General features: G+C 39.2%; 1 protein-coding gene across 1 annotated transcript; it reads right to left on the bottom strand.

Moving 5' to 3' along the window:
- Positions 1-417: 417 nt before the first annotated feature.
- nr2e1 (nuclear receptor subfamily 2, group E, member 1) lies at positions 418-8,282 on the bottom strand. The gene is made up of 9 exons (XM_079830880.1): positions 7,812-8,282; positions 4,583-4,728; positions 4,064-4,151; positions 3,013-3,248; positions 2,756-2,902; positions 2,557-2,653; positions 2,311-2,460; positions 2,057-2,162; positions 418-1,703 (listed from the first exon to the last, which is right to left on the bottom strand). The coding sequence occupies exons 1-9, from the start codon at positions 7,867-7,869 to the stop codon at positions 1,541-1,543; spliced, it is 1,191 nt and encodes a 396-aa protein (XP_079687006.1). The 5' UTR covers positions 7,870-8,282; the 3' UTR covers positions 418-1,540.
- Between the last annotated feature and the right edge of the window lie 9,531 nt (positions 8,283-17,813).

Raw genomic sequence — 17,813 nt, 5'->3', positions numbered from 1 at the left:
CCGCGTGGCTCGTGCAACCTTGGGAGTTCACTCCACGTCAGAGCGGACCATTAAAAAGGAACTAGGATAAATTGGATTGGAAGTTGTCACCGCAATCATGTTTCTTTCTATTGTATCCTCTCTATCAAAAAAATGAAGATAAAAAATGCAATTTGGGCGAAGCCCTTGATTTGTAAAAAGAGTGCTTGAAACCCCAAGCCGTGCGAGGCAAAGCAACTTCACTCAAGGTCCAGGGTATTGTATCGGCAGTGGTTCAATATGCACTTACGTGCAGACATGAACCTCTCTCTGTCCCCGTTCAGTACCCCGTTTAGGGTGCAATGGACCTTTTTTCTGCTTGTAGAAGGAGGCTTTAGAAACCTAAAAACCCTACAGCGAAAGGAGACATGAATTACACAGTCGGCGAAGAACCAGGTGATCAATATTCAATATTTATTCTAATATCTTAAAACAACTTTCACAAAAATTATCACTGTACAACAAGAAATGTATTTACAGACTACAAAAACAAAATCCAAGTGCTGATCGTGTCTCTTTTCCATGGTTAGTAGCTAGTCAAACAAGGGTTTCGAGCAGAAACGTCTTTCAATAAAAACAAAATCAATCGATAAAATGACATTTGCAGAGTGGCCGCACAATGCCGACAGAAATATATCCAGAGGATTGTAAATGCCCTGCCTGTGAACCCTAATCTTACGTTGAGGTCACAAGGTGTGGGTGCTGTGGCCTCCCAGTCACCTCGATAGGCAATTATGTGATGCATTAGGTCAGTAATGCTCAGCCCTGCTGCCTTCCTGCTAAGTTTAATTCCAACCTTTAAGCATGCATTTCAAGTAAACCCGATTAGCTGGTTCAAGTGTTTTTGATTAAAGTTGGAGCTTCTGCTGGAAGGTAGGACAGGAATGAACTTGCTCTTCAGTTCTGACTCATGGGCCTTTGGTTTTCAGCACTATGTCAAAGGGACAGCGACCTACTTCCCTGCAACATACCTCATGGTTTCTTTTTTTTTCCTTTTTTTTTTCGTATTTTTGGTTTCCATCAAAGTTCTTGTGGACAAACGAATAATAGTGTTGCTGAAATCAAAACAACATTGGTCATAAAGGTAGTTGGTCAATTGGACACAATAAAACGTCCCATTTTCAAATGAATGATTGTACATAACAGACACTCCATTCAAATATGACTACAAACTAAGATCATTTTGTATTTAAATCTTGATAGAACAAGAACAGATTAAGCTTGTTAAGTTACTTCCATAAACAACCTTAAATAGATTAAAAGTAAATCGATTAGAAAATGCCTGGTTAAACGTTCCTTTTTCTTTCTAAGTGGTGAGCTCAACTTTTAGAGATGCAGTCTGTTTGTTTTATATTTTATTATTATTATTTCCCTGCGTAACAACATCTTGACATTGGTAGAGCTGTATTCTCCAAACAAGTGCGTGAAGAATCACATTAGGGCATCTGGTATCATCCACAGCGTCCATGCGAATGCCAAGGTCAAAGATGCATTTAGTTTCTTTTCTCTGTCTCTCGGTAGCTCATATATCACTGGATTTGTACATGTCTGAAAGCAGTCGTGTGATGGGCACGTTTCCGATGGTCTTTTTGAAAAACACCTCTTCGATGGTGGATGGACCAACTGAACGTAGAGCAGGCAAGAGCAACAGCAGTTTCCCAAAGCGGCACGGCTGAGTGGGGTACCTGAAACATAATCATTCGGTTTAAATACTTGAAATGGCAAGTAAGTGACATGTGAAGGCCAACCCATACTCTTAATTTGTCCTCTGCATTTAACCCATCCAAGTTAGTGCACACATTAAGAGTAGTGAGTAGTGAACACACACACACACACACACACACCCGGAGCAGTGGGCAGCCATTTTTCAGGGGAGCAATTGGGGGTTAGGGGCCTTGCTCATATCCTACCGGTATTGAGAATCAATACCAGTCTGACTTGCTAACCATTAGGCCACGCATTTGCCATTGTTCTTGCATAATAATATTTGTTTTAGTTTTTATAAATTTCCCCATGTTTCAGTAAGTATTCGCTGTACCTGGTGTGGATGTAGCTGTTTAGAGTCAGCTGGGCTTCGTCCTGAAGGGCTGCAATGGCACTGGCGTTACGAAAGCTCCTCAGTTCCGAACCACTGTGTGTTGGAACTGTACAAGAGAGACAGCATGTTTGTTTACCTAATGTTACATTGTTTGGCCAGTAGAGCAAATCATCTCTTATTATTATCGTTTAATAATAATATGTTCACTTTAAGTGTGATTCTTGAGTTTTATTTTATTTTTTACCGAACCTTACCTGCTTTGAAGGTGACTATGCATTTAAGGCACGCGAACTCCGTCGCGTCCAGTCTGAGCTGTCTGAAACGCGTCACGACCTCCTGCAGCGCCTGGATCTCCGAGATGATTTTGTTTAGCCTCTGGGAATCTGTGTTTTCGGTATTCATTCCTAGTTCGCGAGAAAACGTGATACAACCTTACACTTGGGTATGGTTTATAACTTAGCAAGCAATCTTAAAAACAGGCTACATGTCGTATGGCCTACCTGAAACAGCTAGGAGTGTGCTGGAGTCCACTGGAATGGCCCACTGCGCTATGCCCAGCACGAACAGTTCCCTCCAGGCGTCTTCTAAAAGAATCAACTGCAACGAAAAAAAAGGTAAGAGTGTTCACTGATGATTATACACAAGACACCAAGAATTTGGTTTGGTTACATGATACATTATAATAAAACATTTGTTTACCTGGTCAGGTAGAGGGAGTGTGGAGAAGGCCGGAACACTCTTGGCCCATTTAATGCTCATAAAGAGCAGGCGCGCGGCTGATTCGCACACAGACTCTGTCGCCACTTCATACAGGTACATGGGAGTGCCACTAACTTCGTGAGGATACTGAAAAGTTATTACATAGCAAATGAGCGGGGTTGTATGTATTCAAAACTGTTTTAATTCAATTGATAATTCGTTGATTAAACTACGTTGACGTAATGGCACGTGTTTACCTTCGGTGTGGGTTGGGCGAGTCCGACCATGGCCTGCCGTTCCGGTGTGCTCGTGACCGTGTTTAACTCCAGATTGTGAGGCTCCAGCTGCGTGACTGTAGTGAAAAACGGCGGCCCCGGGATAGACGTGGATGGAAAATGGGTTGACGAACCGTTCACCTCTTTATGGCCTCGGAAATACAGTGCCACCTGCTTTCGAATGGTTGACGTCCTCGGTCCTCTCTCGTGCTGCACGGCTGTATTTATGTAAGGGTCAGTGACATGATGATAAATAAGCATTCGCATAGGATAAAAAGTAGAAATAGTTTAAAAACTAGAGTTTATAAGTATGTTGCAAGTTATTCTTTTTTGGATTCATACATTTTTGAAAATCGATTATTTCTAGAAAAAAAAAATGTATGAATCGTGGATATACAATCAAGTTAAAGGTACAAAATTGTTTTACTTGCACAATTGAGACACAAAAGTACTTAATCGTTGTGCTGACTTTTTTTCTACCAATTGCACGAACAAGTATATTTTATTAGTGTTACTGCACTTTTGGAAAGAAAATATTTATTATAACTTACATAATTTATAGGTTGCCTACACGAGGGTCTAAAGGACTTTTTTGTTTTGTTTTTCTGGTCACATGAGAAACTAGTATTTATTTAGCATGTTGGCTAATACAGTTTAAACTGGCAGACAAAAAAGTTAATAATTTACTTTGGAGAAAAAAAGAAAGAAAAAGGCCTATATCAAATTGCTTATGCCACTATTTATTTTCCTTTTTTCAGATCCATTTAATTTTTGTGCATGAATTGTATTTTTGTCTTTATAGATCCGGGAAAAAAAACAAGTCACAAACGCTTATAATATTTAGTTTATACAAGTGTATCAGTCATGTTGGCAAGTAAAGACTTCTACTAAAGCAATCTACTTTTTTACCGTATGAAAAAAAGTCTTAATTTTTCTGCATCCATCAAAGGGGATTACAGGCAACATAAACCCATTTTCTGTTAAATCTTGCTAAATGTATATTTAAAAGAAAACGAATATGTTTAGCACTTACCATCTTTATTCATATTCACTTCTAGACACTTTTTCAAGCGACAGGCGCGACACTGATTTCTGTGTGTCTTGTCTACTGGACAGCCGCCCTGAGGGGAAAAAACAACAACGAAGAATAAGGAAATACAGTAGGCTTGGTTTCGTTTAGCAGTAATGGCACACAAACAGCCTCTTCTTCTGCTATATGCTCCACTGATCTCCACTCCACAGGTATGTGGGAATGGCAGAGTAATGACGGCTATTGACTCGCTCCCCCGCCGCACGGCCAATAGTCTCATTCCCGCCTACCGCTCTCCAAATCCACCCAGTCCTGCCGGTGCGTTAGATTGGATTACACCTGTTACACTAGACGGGGCAAAGGGCTCTCAAAGGCGCGGGAGGGGGCTCACTTCTGGGATAATCTTTCAATTATGAAAATCACTGGAGGTGTAATCTAGTCCTTAGACGCGCTTGCTTAGATCAAATTAGCTGACGCTGTTATGGTTCAAACACTTCGCTGTAATTGATTAGTATAGCTCACCTGTGTGCCAGATTTGCAGACATACGTTCTGTTTCTCCTTATGCTCCTCTTGAAAAATCCCGAGCAGCCATCACACGCATAAACACCGTAGTGCTTCCCAGAACTTCGGTCTCCACACACTTTACATGGAATGTCCAGAATCCGACCTACCAGAAATAGAAAATATAGCGTTTATTTAAGAAAAGAAAAAAAAACGACAAAACAGCATGCCAATAGCAGAATTTAGGCTGTCTATTTAAACAAAAATATTGACATAATGTTTGTAAAGTTAGATTTTCTTACGTTTTTGTAGATTGTCGTATAGTAGTTTTTCTTTAAACATTTAATAGTTAGGCCTAAGATTTGTATTAAGGCTGTTTTGCTAAAAGTTTACGGTTTCAAGATAGGCCAAGCTCATATTTCCAACTGGCGAAAAATAGACACTCGCGCGAACAGAAATAACGAAGAGGAAGTAACCATAGCAACACTAGGCATCTCGAGCGCTTTCGTTAAAGTTCAAAAAAGCGCGGTTCACTGAGAAAACAAAAGTTGGCTATAGTTTTTATCACCTATCACTCTGTTATTTAGCCTACATAAACAGCGGTGTCGCATAAAAATTGTTTAAAATAGTCGTTTTTGATTTTCCAAAAGATACATTTTGCGCGAGACGAATTACCAGATGGCGCCTGGTGTTTCAGGCCTGCTGAAAGTCATTCCATAGGCCTAATTCGCTCTGACCTAATAACTAAACAAACAACCGTACTAAATATTGTGTTTAAGGACACACTTTTAATGAGTCAGTCCATAGGAATGTGTAAACCCTGGGCGCATTGGTGGGAAGCGTCATATCGCAGGTCGCATAAAACAATGTTCAGTAGACGCGCACAATGGCGACATTAGGGAGAGTGTTAACTTAATGATTTCCCCATTGAGCCTCGTCTGACTGGCCTAGTCTCGACAAGCTGCCAGCCCCGCTTCATAATGAAGCTCGACAACTGCTTTCTTCGCGCCGTCTATAGGCTCGCGGATTAAGGAGTGACACGGCAGAGGAGAATAATACGCACCAGCGCGTTTCAGAGACTCAAATGAAGTGTATGCAAATGAACATGGAGTAAATGAAAATTGTGATTTTTCTTGTGTGTGCAGAACATTTTTTTTTCAGTATTTAAGTCTGTCAATAGAGGTATATTTGCATGTATATGGGGGAGTCGTTTAGAGGAACGGCTATGTAATTACACTGACATATGTCCACCTGCTCATTGATTTTCCAGTGACCCGTCAAAAAGGGTAGCATGGGAATTCGGATATAGACCAGTAACGACGGAGAAGGAAAACGACTTCGTGCACTCTGACTTCTTAAAACAAGAAAGAAAGAAAAAAAACAACTATGCTGTATTTTAATGTAAAAACTAATTCCTATTCTGTGCAAGCCAGATGTTCCTCGTGCAGGTCCTTTCAGAAATTATAATGGCGTTTTGTTACAGGCTTGGTGATCACTTTTGACGGAAAAGTGACTGAAGATTTGCTGGTGTGTAGAGCTACTTATTTAAAATTTCAGAACAGTGGAAAATTCTCGTCTCGACAACAATGTAGATTCATTTAATAGTTCATTAGCAGCGGTGGGTGCTTGCATTTTGCTTGGCTGAAAAAGAGAAACTTTCTTGAGATGGTGGCAACTTGTTGCTTTTGTCGTTTTGAAACTTGAAAATTGCTCCATAGTGCACCAATACTTTTTTTTTTTTTTTTTTTCAGATGAAGCGCTCGAAGAACGCCTGCTTTTTAATTTGCATTTACAGTTTCTGTTGTATTATTATTATTATTATTATTAGCCTATTATTAATATTATTTTTATTTATTTATTTTCCCGTGTCACCTGCGATTTTCTATTTATGTGGTATGATAATTAAACCCATCAAAGCGGACAACTCTTATTTCGAGGAAGTCATAAAGGCCTACTGTCCCCCATCCAGATTAGATGCAATCATCGTATAATTTGACAACACTCAATGGTATATAAGAAACTCATGAATTGAAGGCGGATTTGTTTTAGAGAATGGAACACGTCTTTAACATTCCCCTGTGGGGGTCCCAGTCTTTTGCATTGTGCGCTGTAATTGTTTAAAGACGTATGGCATATTTCATTACTGTAATCAGCATCAACCCTGGGACCTGCTGCACTGGCTTATACGTGCAGTTGTGAGAAACTCTGCACTTAATGGGCCTTCGACCACCCAAACAGTGCAAGTGCCGTGACTTTACCCCTGTAAATTAAAATAATATAATTGTAGGCTATATAATATTATGTGAATTATGAATATCAGCTGAAAATTATTTAAAGAGTGAAAGGCATGTAAAGCGTGGTCAAAAGTTTTTTGGGGAGGGCAGGCATTCAAAATAATAACGAAAAGTTTAGGCCTCAACGTTCTCTGGTCTTAAAGTAAATTACTCATTTAGACTAAAACACTAAACTAGATTAAAAATTGTGTGCAATCAAAAAATATTTTCACCTCTATTATTTTGAAATAGTCACTAATTAGTGGGCATTAGAAAAAAATGTGATTGGGTGATCTTATATTTTTAGCCTTTCACTTGAATAATTTTCTTGGATCATTTAGAAGACACTTAACACGTAGGCTAAATTAAAACTTTTAACACCATTTCATTTAAGTCTAATCTAAAAAGTCAAGAGGCGCACTTTTTATATAGACTCGACAATGCAATTGTAAAATAATAAATTGTCAAGAAAACTCATTTCAGAACACTTGCATTTCTTGTTTCCTTGTTAATTGAGAGTCAAAAGAGATACTAATAAGGAAAACTCAGATCTGCTTTGATGGCACGTTATGCATAGTTTACGCATACCTTAGGACACAATTATATTTTAAATAAAATATATTGTACAAGCTGTTACAATATTATTAGTAGTTCGTTTTTAGCAGCCTTTGGGGAAACACGGCTGTCAAGACCGTCAAGCAAACCAAGCTTTTTCGGGCTTATCCGTTTATTTATTTTCTTACACTTTTACATCTAATATGTATAAAATACTGTTATATAGACTGCTTCGTTTAGGCATTCGTGCTATCAGTGTTAGAGGTAGGCAACAATTTGACAGCATGTAAACATTTCGATTTGCGTTTGACAGCTCTGTGGAGTTCAGTGGATTTTTGTCACCTTAAGCAAATTCACTTATTTTCTTATTTCGTTTTGATTCGCTATCACGCTATTTATAACAACAAAGAAAAATACTCACTGGATTTGACATTTAAAATATCCAGACAACCACTTGTTGAACCAGCAGGCTTGCTCATATTGAAGACCTCTGCTCCAAGAAAACTGCGTTGAAAAGTTACACTTTTCAGGCCCAGGGGAGTCTTAGCACTTTTGACTTGGATTAAAAAATGATAAGCATAAATGAAACATCCGAGTTGCGGTGGACAACTGGTCCTCTGTTTTCTTTGAGTGTGTCCAAGTCGCTCCTCTTGTTTTCTCGGCAAATAGAATCCAGATTTGGTCTGACTGTTGATTGATGCGATGGATGCAGCCGCGCAGACACTATGCCCAAGCCGGTTCCTGGTCTCTCAGCGCCACGGAAAGTTGGTGAAACACTGTGGCATAAACCACCACTGCACTTACTGCTCAACACCGGCTTAAAAAGTAGCTACAACATGCGCTGGGAAATGCGTCTCAGCCCAGAGTCTTGGTGAGTGACTTTGTGATGTGTACCGTCAGATTAAAGGTTTGGTAATATGTATGAGATGTATTAGAGTGGGAGGGCGGGAGAGAGGGAGGGTGGGAGGAGAGCCCAACTTCCTTTGACCACTTAGCTTTTCCCTGCCTTCTGCTTCAACTCCTGCTCTCGCATGACGTCACGGGGACGAATGAAGTGATATTCCACACACAGCGAGTCAGACACTGTTAGAGGCTCTGTAGGAATTGATTAGGATCACCGAGGCTGTTTAAATGACCGAATCAAACGTTTGCCACTGATTAGGAACACATTTACGTCCTCTGAGAGTTCAGTGACCTAGTGCTCCCGGACTGAAGTAAATCGTTTAAAGCATTCTATTGAAATAATCCTCAGAAACATCATTTTTGCAACGAACTTACTTTCTGTCGTGCTTTCCCGGATCCTTCCATTCGCGCGCGTGCACCTGTTGCGTTGGTAGAACGACTGCAAGCAAGAGATCTGCTCTCCCTCGAGCCCGAATACTGATTCACATCGCTCTCTCGCCAGGCGTGAAGATTAGAGGATTTATTTTCTAATTGTATGTTTGTTGTATTTTAATTCTGAATCAACATGTGTCATATGTTATGTTTAATAGCCTATATATGGTAAATGTAATACATTTAGCTGTTTCGAGGTAAATATTGTATAACAGAATAGGCTATTATTTTTTATTTTCACAATGTTAAACACATAACGTAAGTATATAACATCATCGTTCCTTATATTTACAGATAGAAAAACAGATTTTCTATCGGGGGGGGGGGGGTGGATTGTCAATTACTTTACTTAATTTACTTTTCTTTTTAAGTCATACTTTCTTTGGGTTATCCTAAGAATGTAAATGACTTAACATTTACTTTATTTGGATAACACAATTGTGCAGCAATGTAACAAATTTTGAAGGCTACATGTTTTTGCCGAGAACTTCAACATCATTAGCCTACTTTGGTCTTTTGCACTGCTGATGTGAACAAACCACGCGAATGCGACGTCAAAATTTTAAATTATTAGCTTATTATTATTATTATTTATTTGATAAATAATATGGTGTATTTTATGTATTAGGCTAAAGAGCTTTGTGGGGGGAAAAAAACTGAAATATTGAATACATTTCTCCACAGACTCGGTCAATCTTATGAGAGGAAACAAAAGAAAAGGAAATTGCCGTTAACAAGTGCACTCTCTGTTTTGGAGGGGACACATGCGTGCGAGTATTCCTCGTGGACTGGGAGAATCTCAACTGTACCCCTTTGAGAGCGTGCGCGATGACATCTTGACCTTAACAGCATGCCGTGTTGTGGTCGCCGCCAGCAGACACCCATATTTTAGGTTTAATTATGAACATTCCCACGGTAGCTCGGGACCATATGGGAGCCCTAAATCTCGGTCTAAACGTGGCGAACGGGGGCGTATCTAATCGCAATTAGTGATTGTCATGTCCTCCTTTAAACGGTGTTCTCAGTGCAACTGAAAAGAAATTAGGATTTTTGACAGGTGAATGACTGCATATTCAAATGTGCGTTTTTCAGGACCTTGTGTGCCAGACTTGTAAAAACAGTGTGACAGTAGACTCATACTGAATATCTCTGTGGGCATCACCAGCAAACTCTGGGCCACAAGTGATTCCATCAAAATAATTCAGAGTCTAATGACTTCTAGATATGATATGTGAGGAGCATCATGTTCATTTTAAAAAGTACATGCATTGTGAACAAATCTGATTTGACTTTCTCTTTTTTTTTTTTGCTTCCCCACTTTCCCTATCTATGTGTTACGTGTGTATGTGTGTGTGTCTGTGTGTCTTAGGGGTGGGGTGGTCTGCTCGTAGTAATCTGCTTAACTCGCCCTAATCCTGTCATTCATAGATAGTCTTTACACAAACATAACCAACATCATGGTTGCCCCGGCTGCTTGCTTTCACTTTTTGTGCTTGTGACTCTCCTCTCAATAACAGTCAATGAAAATCTCTGACAAAGAACCATCTGATTGTGTATCTAGTTGTTGGCTTGACAGAATCAGTATGCAACTGCTTACTTAGCCCTTAAAGTGGAGAGGGACAGCAACACCATCTCTTATCCTTAACCACTCCTGTAACAGCATGTTGGAGATGCTGCAAAAGACTTTTCTGTGGTAGCACTTTGTTCCGAGAGAAACGTATGTATATCTCAATGAGGCAGAATTTCTGATAGCCGGAATATTTAGGCCACTTTGAGCAGTTCTGTTCCTGACTTGCATATAAAGAAAGAAACTATTCAAGAATGTTTAGAATGTGAATATTTTAATATTCAATAATAAATGAATGCTTTAAAAAAAAACAAAAAAAAAACATTTTAATCAGAAATAAATTTATATTAAGTATAAAAATGCCGGCAATGAGAACAAAAGTTTCCTTTCTAATTCTTGCTTCATCAAGACAAATTTCATTCACAAAAAGTCATTCACTAATTAAAACGGTCCCGAGAAAAAAAGCATCTCATGTAGATCTTATTGTTAAAGTGCTGTTCTTATACAAAACATGTATAAATATAAATATAACACAGTTATAGCAGAGGACACCTGCTGCATGTTCTCATTGAAAAGAAATAAGGTGACTTGTTTAGTATTATTCTGTTTTCTATATTTTGTGCCATTCAAAGTTGCCTGTTGACATGATTCTTTATTTTTTTTTATGTTCCTTAACATTTTGTTCATTGATTGCTAACAATCGGATACCTGTTAGCTTGTCTAGAATTTAGAGAGCTAACGTGCTTCCTATTTTCTTGGTAAATTAATACATTTACATTACATTATGAGTTTAAGGTTGAATGCAATTTCATAACTGTCCTTGCAACCTCTTGTACAGCAGATCGATACAAACATTTCATCCCATAGCAAATATGACGTACTTATAACCATCATCATCTTAATCATTTTTGTTTTCTTTTCAGGTAACTGAAAGTAAAATGACCCCCATGTTTTACTCTTTGTAAACATTATGGATTCGCTTACACGGATGTTTTAATATTAAAGAGAGCACTCTTCCACCAATTGAATTTAATTATATATATTTTATGTTCCATGTGTAAGCCATTGCAGTATTCATTTCATCCCACACCTTACATGAGGTTAGACCGTCACACATATACATACTCCACACGCCTGCCTGTATATAGTATTTCCCTATTACACTGCATACATTTCCAAAATAATAATAATAAAAGTAGTAATAAAGGCTGAACACAACCTCGCCCTGTCTAACTGGCAGGTCGATGGACGCTTTCTGACAAATCTATTTGGGGCAAATTGTCAGTGAGAAACTTCCGCCTGAGCTGGCCCGGACAAAACTGGCTGTTGGACGGACTAAATCCTACTGCAGGAGGGTCGGCACAATGGGCTCTGAATGTGTTGATGTGCTGGCAGTGGCTTGGGCCTGACAATGGCCGGATTAATTGGTCCCTTGGCTGACTGATTTGAGATGGCTTCACTCGGGTCCTCTCCATGGGGAGCCCCATTGTCCTTCTCCTGATTCCCACTTTTCACAAACTCCAAACAAAAGTCAATTTCTTTCTCAAGGGGGTTTGGGAGAAGAGGAGAAATATCGAGACCTCGTGGTTCGGCTTCGCGAGAGGTGACTTTAAAAGAGAGCTCCTTTCTCCCCTCATCGTCTAAGTTTTTAAATGGATGACTTAACTCATTCCGTTTCCCTTTCTCCCTGCCCTCCCTCTCTTTAAGGCCCAGAGCTCCTCCTGAGACTTAGAGGTGTTATCGTCAGCGGGACAGGAGAGAGGTTGTCGGCCTGTATGCGGAGAGGAGCCTATAGGCACCTGTTGAGAGTGCTGGCAGCTCCGAGCCGAGGAGCTCGTTCTCATTAATATTAAAACATCAGAGATGCCATCATGTTGCTGCGCTGAAATCGGTCTGATGTTGTCCCCCCCGACCCGGCTCCCTGGGGACCGACTCTCCGCTTCCACAGTCACTCAAGAAGGGCACCCCCTCTACCCTCTCTCGCTGCCTGTCTCTTTTTTCTGTCCTCTCATTATCATTCTGCTTTTTTGAAAAGCCTCGTTAACAAATTATGACAGCTGGCTAAAGGAGCTTTCGCCGTTCACACCGTTTTGGCAAACAGTTTAGGGGCACGAAATGACAAACTTTATTCTGCTGTGACATCAACTTTCTTTTATTTGTTTACTTGTCTCTTCAGGTGACGGCTCATCAATGGCATATTTCACAGAAATAATTTGCCTGCCAAAGCCCATCACATCAGTTGATGGCTTTTATGTGATAAGGACAATGTGGTGCCGAGTGTTGATCTCTTTTATATTTTGTGCTTTTAGTTTCCATATTTGCAGTAACACTGAAGGAATTTGTTCATTTTTGATAAATGTATGTTCTTTCCTAAATTAATGCCTTTAATTAATTTGATTGTATTATTAATAAACAATACATTAAACCTATTAATATAATATATTTTGAAATTGTTTAAATTTTATATATACATATAAATAAAATGTAAACAATTTCTATATGTAATATATACCTACAAAATTTGAGTTAATACAATTAAGAATATTTAGTGAATATATGGTTTAGTAAATAAAAAAAATAATAAAATATTATCTTCACAGCATTAGTTATCTAAGTTGATTTGACAAAAGATAAAAAGTTGTGATAACAAACATGGAAACAGCTTTTTACAGTTTTTATACACATACACACACACACACACACACACACACACACACACACACACACACACACACACACACACACAATAAACATTTTTAGTTTAATATTAAACTTAATATTAAATCTTCAATTTTAGGAAATGTAAAAAGTTAGCTTTTTCTACTAACTTTGAAGTATATAGAGTTTAATTGAAATGAATATAAAAAAAAATTATAAATGTATTATAAATAATATAATATATACAAATATATTTTAATACATTTGTCAAGCTTACTTGCGCCTTTTGTGTTAATTTGACTGTTGTCATCTGTTGAATTAATATAGGGAAGAAAAATCGTTCAGATACAAAAAATAATGAATTATTAAATGTATGATGATTATTATCTAGTCCCTTTGTCTTTGAATTTAATTTGTTCATGCCCACCAGCCTTAGAAATATTAGAAATATTGATCTAATATTTATTGAAGTAGTTTATTATTGTATTGGAAATGAGCATTTTTTTTTTAATTTAACACATACATTTTGGATCTTTGGGCCACTGTATTTTGTTAAAATAACAGTAAAGGTCACAGAGAGCTCAAAGAGCTGGCCGGACATGAATGATGTCATGATGCTGAAGCTGGCCTTAGTGACTGTGGGAAGATCACACCCCACTCATTACACTTCGTTTTTGGGATCAGACAGAGGGTGTAGAGGGAGGGGAGGTGAGACGATATCGGAGCGGGGCGGGGTGGAGGGGGAGGTTATTAGGTGTAACTGATGGATCCATTGTTTTCCCAACGAGTGATTTGTGTTGTTCATCCGTTCATGTTTCACAATCAGTATTATCTTTATTAAGCTCCTCGGTGGCGATTAAAGATATTTGCGTGTTTCGTTTATGCAAATGACATCCGTCACCGACCCCCCCCCCCCCCCCCCCCCCCCCCACACACACACACATTACTATTTGCATTGTAGGTGGCCTAATTGAAGGAGATAATAAGGCTATAGGCCAAATACGTTCACATTTCAAACTTGGAATTTCCAGTCTTCCTAGTGAGAAACGTAATCATACAGTTGCCAGACAGACCAGAAAGGTTTTTCCCCCCAAACTCGGACTTTCTCAAAAGGTTCAAACACAAATGGTACACAGAAGACTGGCCCTTGCCCCTCACTCCTTAGACCCCAAACTATCATTCATAACCTTTCTGCGTTGCTCCGAAAAGGAAAAGAGGAGAGGAGAGAGGGAGGGGAGAGGAGGACTGTGGGGAGGACCATGAACGCTTATTTAAAAAGACTTCCTTTATTGGACCATGTGCAGGCAGTTCACTCACAAAGGCCTTAAATAGGATATTTTCTGTTCCCTATAGTTGCTTTCCCTTTTAAGTGCCGAGGCAAAAAAAGTAAGTTTACAACTCCTCTCACAATGAAGCTCTTCACTCCCAGGTTGCTGAGACCCGGGCTGACCTGGGAAAGTTAATTAGGAGGCCAACAATGAGCGAGCCCGAGCAAAATACCTCGCCTCTCCTCCAGCCAAAGATGTCATCCATTAATTAGGCAAATCTTTAAGGTGGGCTTATTGAATTTACAGAAAGGCCGCAGTTTGGGCGGGCCGCGTTTTTTGATCAGGCCCTCGCCCCAAACAATGCCTTCTCCTGGTTAAGGAAAAAGGGAGGGGATTGGTGGAAGCAGAGGAGGAAGAGAAAGAGAAGGAGGGGAAAAAAGGAGAGGGAGAGAAAGAAACGTATGGCTTGCAGAGGCTCAATGGGAATAAGGATGGGGAGATTCACAGGGGTTTGGGGGCATGCTTCAGCGATGATGTCATGCAAAGGCAACCTGGGGGCTTGGGAAGAGTGGAAAGGAGTGGGGGGGGGCCACTCAAAGTTAACATGGCTGCATCTGGGCCAAAGCCTTCTCTCTAAAGGACCAAAACGCATACGCACCCCTGCTGATCAGAGCCGGCTTTCACCTAGCATCTGCGGTCCACCACGGGTGGATTTGCTTCAATGTATTACCATGATCAATTAATGACCGGCTGTGAACTGTAAATGCTTTTCATTTCAGATCAATATTAGTATCAGTATTATATTTGTGTATTGTCATACTCCAGAACAACTGTTGGCTCAGCAGTCCATCACATTTGTCTTGTTGTCTTGCGAACTACTATAATTGAATCTAGACGCTTCTAACAAGGGCTTTCGCAAAGATTTGGTTGAAAAACCTGTCATGAACCTGATCATGAAATTGAAAAAAAAATGTTTTGAGATATATATATATATATTAAATAGCAACAGAGAGTTTCTATTCATAAAAAAATGTTTTCTGATTTTTTTTTTCCATTTGAAATTTTTTTATAATGTTACTCCTGATGTATCGATTAACTTGATAAAAAAGTTAAAAAAAAAAGTTAATTATCTGACCATGTGAAAATTGTTAGTTGTTTAATATCTCATTTTATGTCATTTTACAGTAGAATACTGTTAAAGTTATGCAACCAGTGTAAAACAGTAAATTTAATTTGAATAAATATAAATTTGTAGTGGAAAACAGTAAACAGATCTCCAGAAGTGCCTGCCTGGCACATTACATATTATTACCTTTTCTCTTATTTTTAGTTGATGTTTATTGATCTTGTGTGCTACCCTGATGGTGTTTTGTCTTTGTGTTGCAAAATTAGATAGATAAGTCTAGATAAGTCACGTGGCAAGAAAAATCCCACTGACTAACATTACACATCAAATTCCTCCAGTAAGTACTGTCGTCTTCACATAAAGCCAAGTTGCTCTTTTTATTTGATTATGGCGGATTTAAATATCCAAGCAGAGCTTCATATTGGATTCCGTCTTTGTGGGATTTGGTCTGTGTGTTGAGATCCAGCTCTTTAGGAATTTCATTGATGCTGGAATTCCAGGCTTTTCAAACTGAGCCCTGGTGTGGTAAAAGCTAATGCTGACACTTGTACGCAGACAAGCAGTAGAGTAGCGTGTATAAAGCTTGGTCGGGGGAGGTTGGGTATCTTTCTGTCCTCCTCTTTGACATGACCAGTCTTTGTGAGAGGAGAAAAAAAAAACCTTCCCTTGAAGGCCATATCCCTCCTCTCATAGTTCATGCTGCTTTAAGGGCACTGACTGGGCTGAGCACTACCTCCCTAAAATACACCCTCCCCCTGGTTGTCCTAATCGGAGGGGTGGATCTATGTGTTTTGTTGCTTGTCAAAAACAATCACTCTTCGGGCCATTACAGTTGCTGCACGTCCTCCTTTAATTGGTGTAACGCACGGAGGAATGAAAGCGAGGGCGGCCCACAAAAGCCGACCAGTGAATGAGAACCGACTCGCACTGAACTGCTCTTCAGGGCAAAAAAAGTTCAGAGTTGGCAGCTAACAAGGAGTTGTAGGGGGGTCTTTCATTCAGCGATATCACTGGTGAAACTGTCAACCACCAACCTTAAAAATGTATTTGCATCATGTTGGATAAAAGTTAGCATTTTGTTTTAGTTCAACATTTTTTTTTTTTTTTAATGGTTAAAACATTGCAGGAACATATCTAAATTGACTAGGGCTCTTCAAGGCACACAAAGTCATTTTTCCTTCTTTAAAAAAGTTTTACATAAAGAAGTGAATCATTTTTTAAATACATATATGTATCTCATTTTTACGTTTTATATCATGTAAATATCAGTAGCCTAATGAAAGTGGCTTTATAACACATGAAGCAGGTCTCCTATGGAGGCAGCCATTTTGAGATCACATGACCAGCTCAATACCACATGCCTCATTATTGGACACTTTATTGGACCCTTTTTTATTGCAGATAATACAATTACAACAAGGCAATACAAAAGTATTGGACACTTTCATTTATATATATACACTCTCAAAAAAATCCGTAAAAATAGGGCAAAATGTACTGTATTAATTTAACGGAGTTTTCCGTATTTATTTTTTACAGGTGTTTTACCTGTATTTAGAATTTTGAACTATGTTAGGGTTAACGTAAATGTCCGTAAAATTACTGGATAATGTCCAGATAATAATCCATTATTTTGCGGATTTATTTTTTTACAGTGTATATATAAAATACAGGCTGACTTTTGCTTTTTGGTGCACCCAGGCCTGTAGGTGTCAGTATGAATCCTAGACGCAACAAAAAAACAACAGAGTGAACCTTTAAAACATTCTGTTAAAATGTCAATGCTGTTTAAGTCCACTTAGTAAACTCTAAACTGTTGTGACTAACTATTTTTCCCCAGAGAAAGCTCACTCTAACCGCCCCTTCTCCTTCTTCGCTTGGCCTGTGCTGGAGGTTGTCAGTAGAGTTTTATATCCAGTTCGCTGGAGCTGAAAGAAGTCAGCATCGTGTCTTGTTATGAAACAAGACGTTCTTGCCTCCCGCTCCGGGTGAACGAGTCCTGGGGTGACTTGCGTGGAGCGATGGCCTCGCCGTGGCGCTCCACAGAGGCGACCAACAGTGAGGAAGTCAATGCGCCATTGTGTATCGAGCTCGTCGGCTACATGTTTGGTAATTATCCCGCCTGTTTGTCGGAGACTTGGATCTGTGAGCCAAGCGGGCCGACAGTAGAGCACAACACCATCAACAAAAATTAACTTCTTCTGACATGTCTAGTTGAGGGAGACAAGCTCAAAAGGTCATTGATTAGTGCTGCCAATCAGTTCTGAAACAGCAATTTAGTACATTTTTAATAGTAACACAATGAACAATCTTTCCCACAATCTTTTCATTGGGTGCATAACAAAATCACAAATGCTATTTGAGAAGACACGTATTATTTCGAGTAAGTTTAGCAAATGTGGGTCACCTAATCATTATCGAGTGGATGTATCAACAATCTCAGCGGGAAAAAATCCACCAACAAGAATG

The sequence above is a fragment of the Gobio gobio genome (genome assembly GCF_949357685.1).
Source record: "Gobio gobio genome assembly, chromosome: 12".
Classification (NCBI taxonomy): domain Eukaryota; kingdom Metazoa; phylum Chordata; class Actinopteri; order Cypriniformes; family Gobionidae; genus Gobio; species Gobio gobio.
The sequence above is the reverse complement of the archived record's forward strand: the minus strand, read 5'-3'. Positions and strand labels throughout refer to the sequence as shown.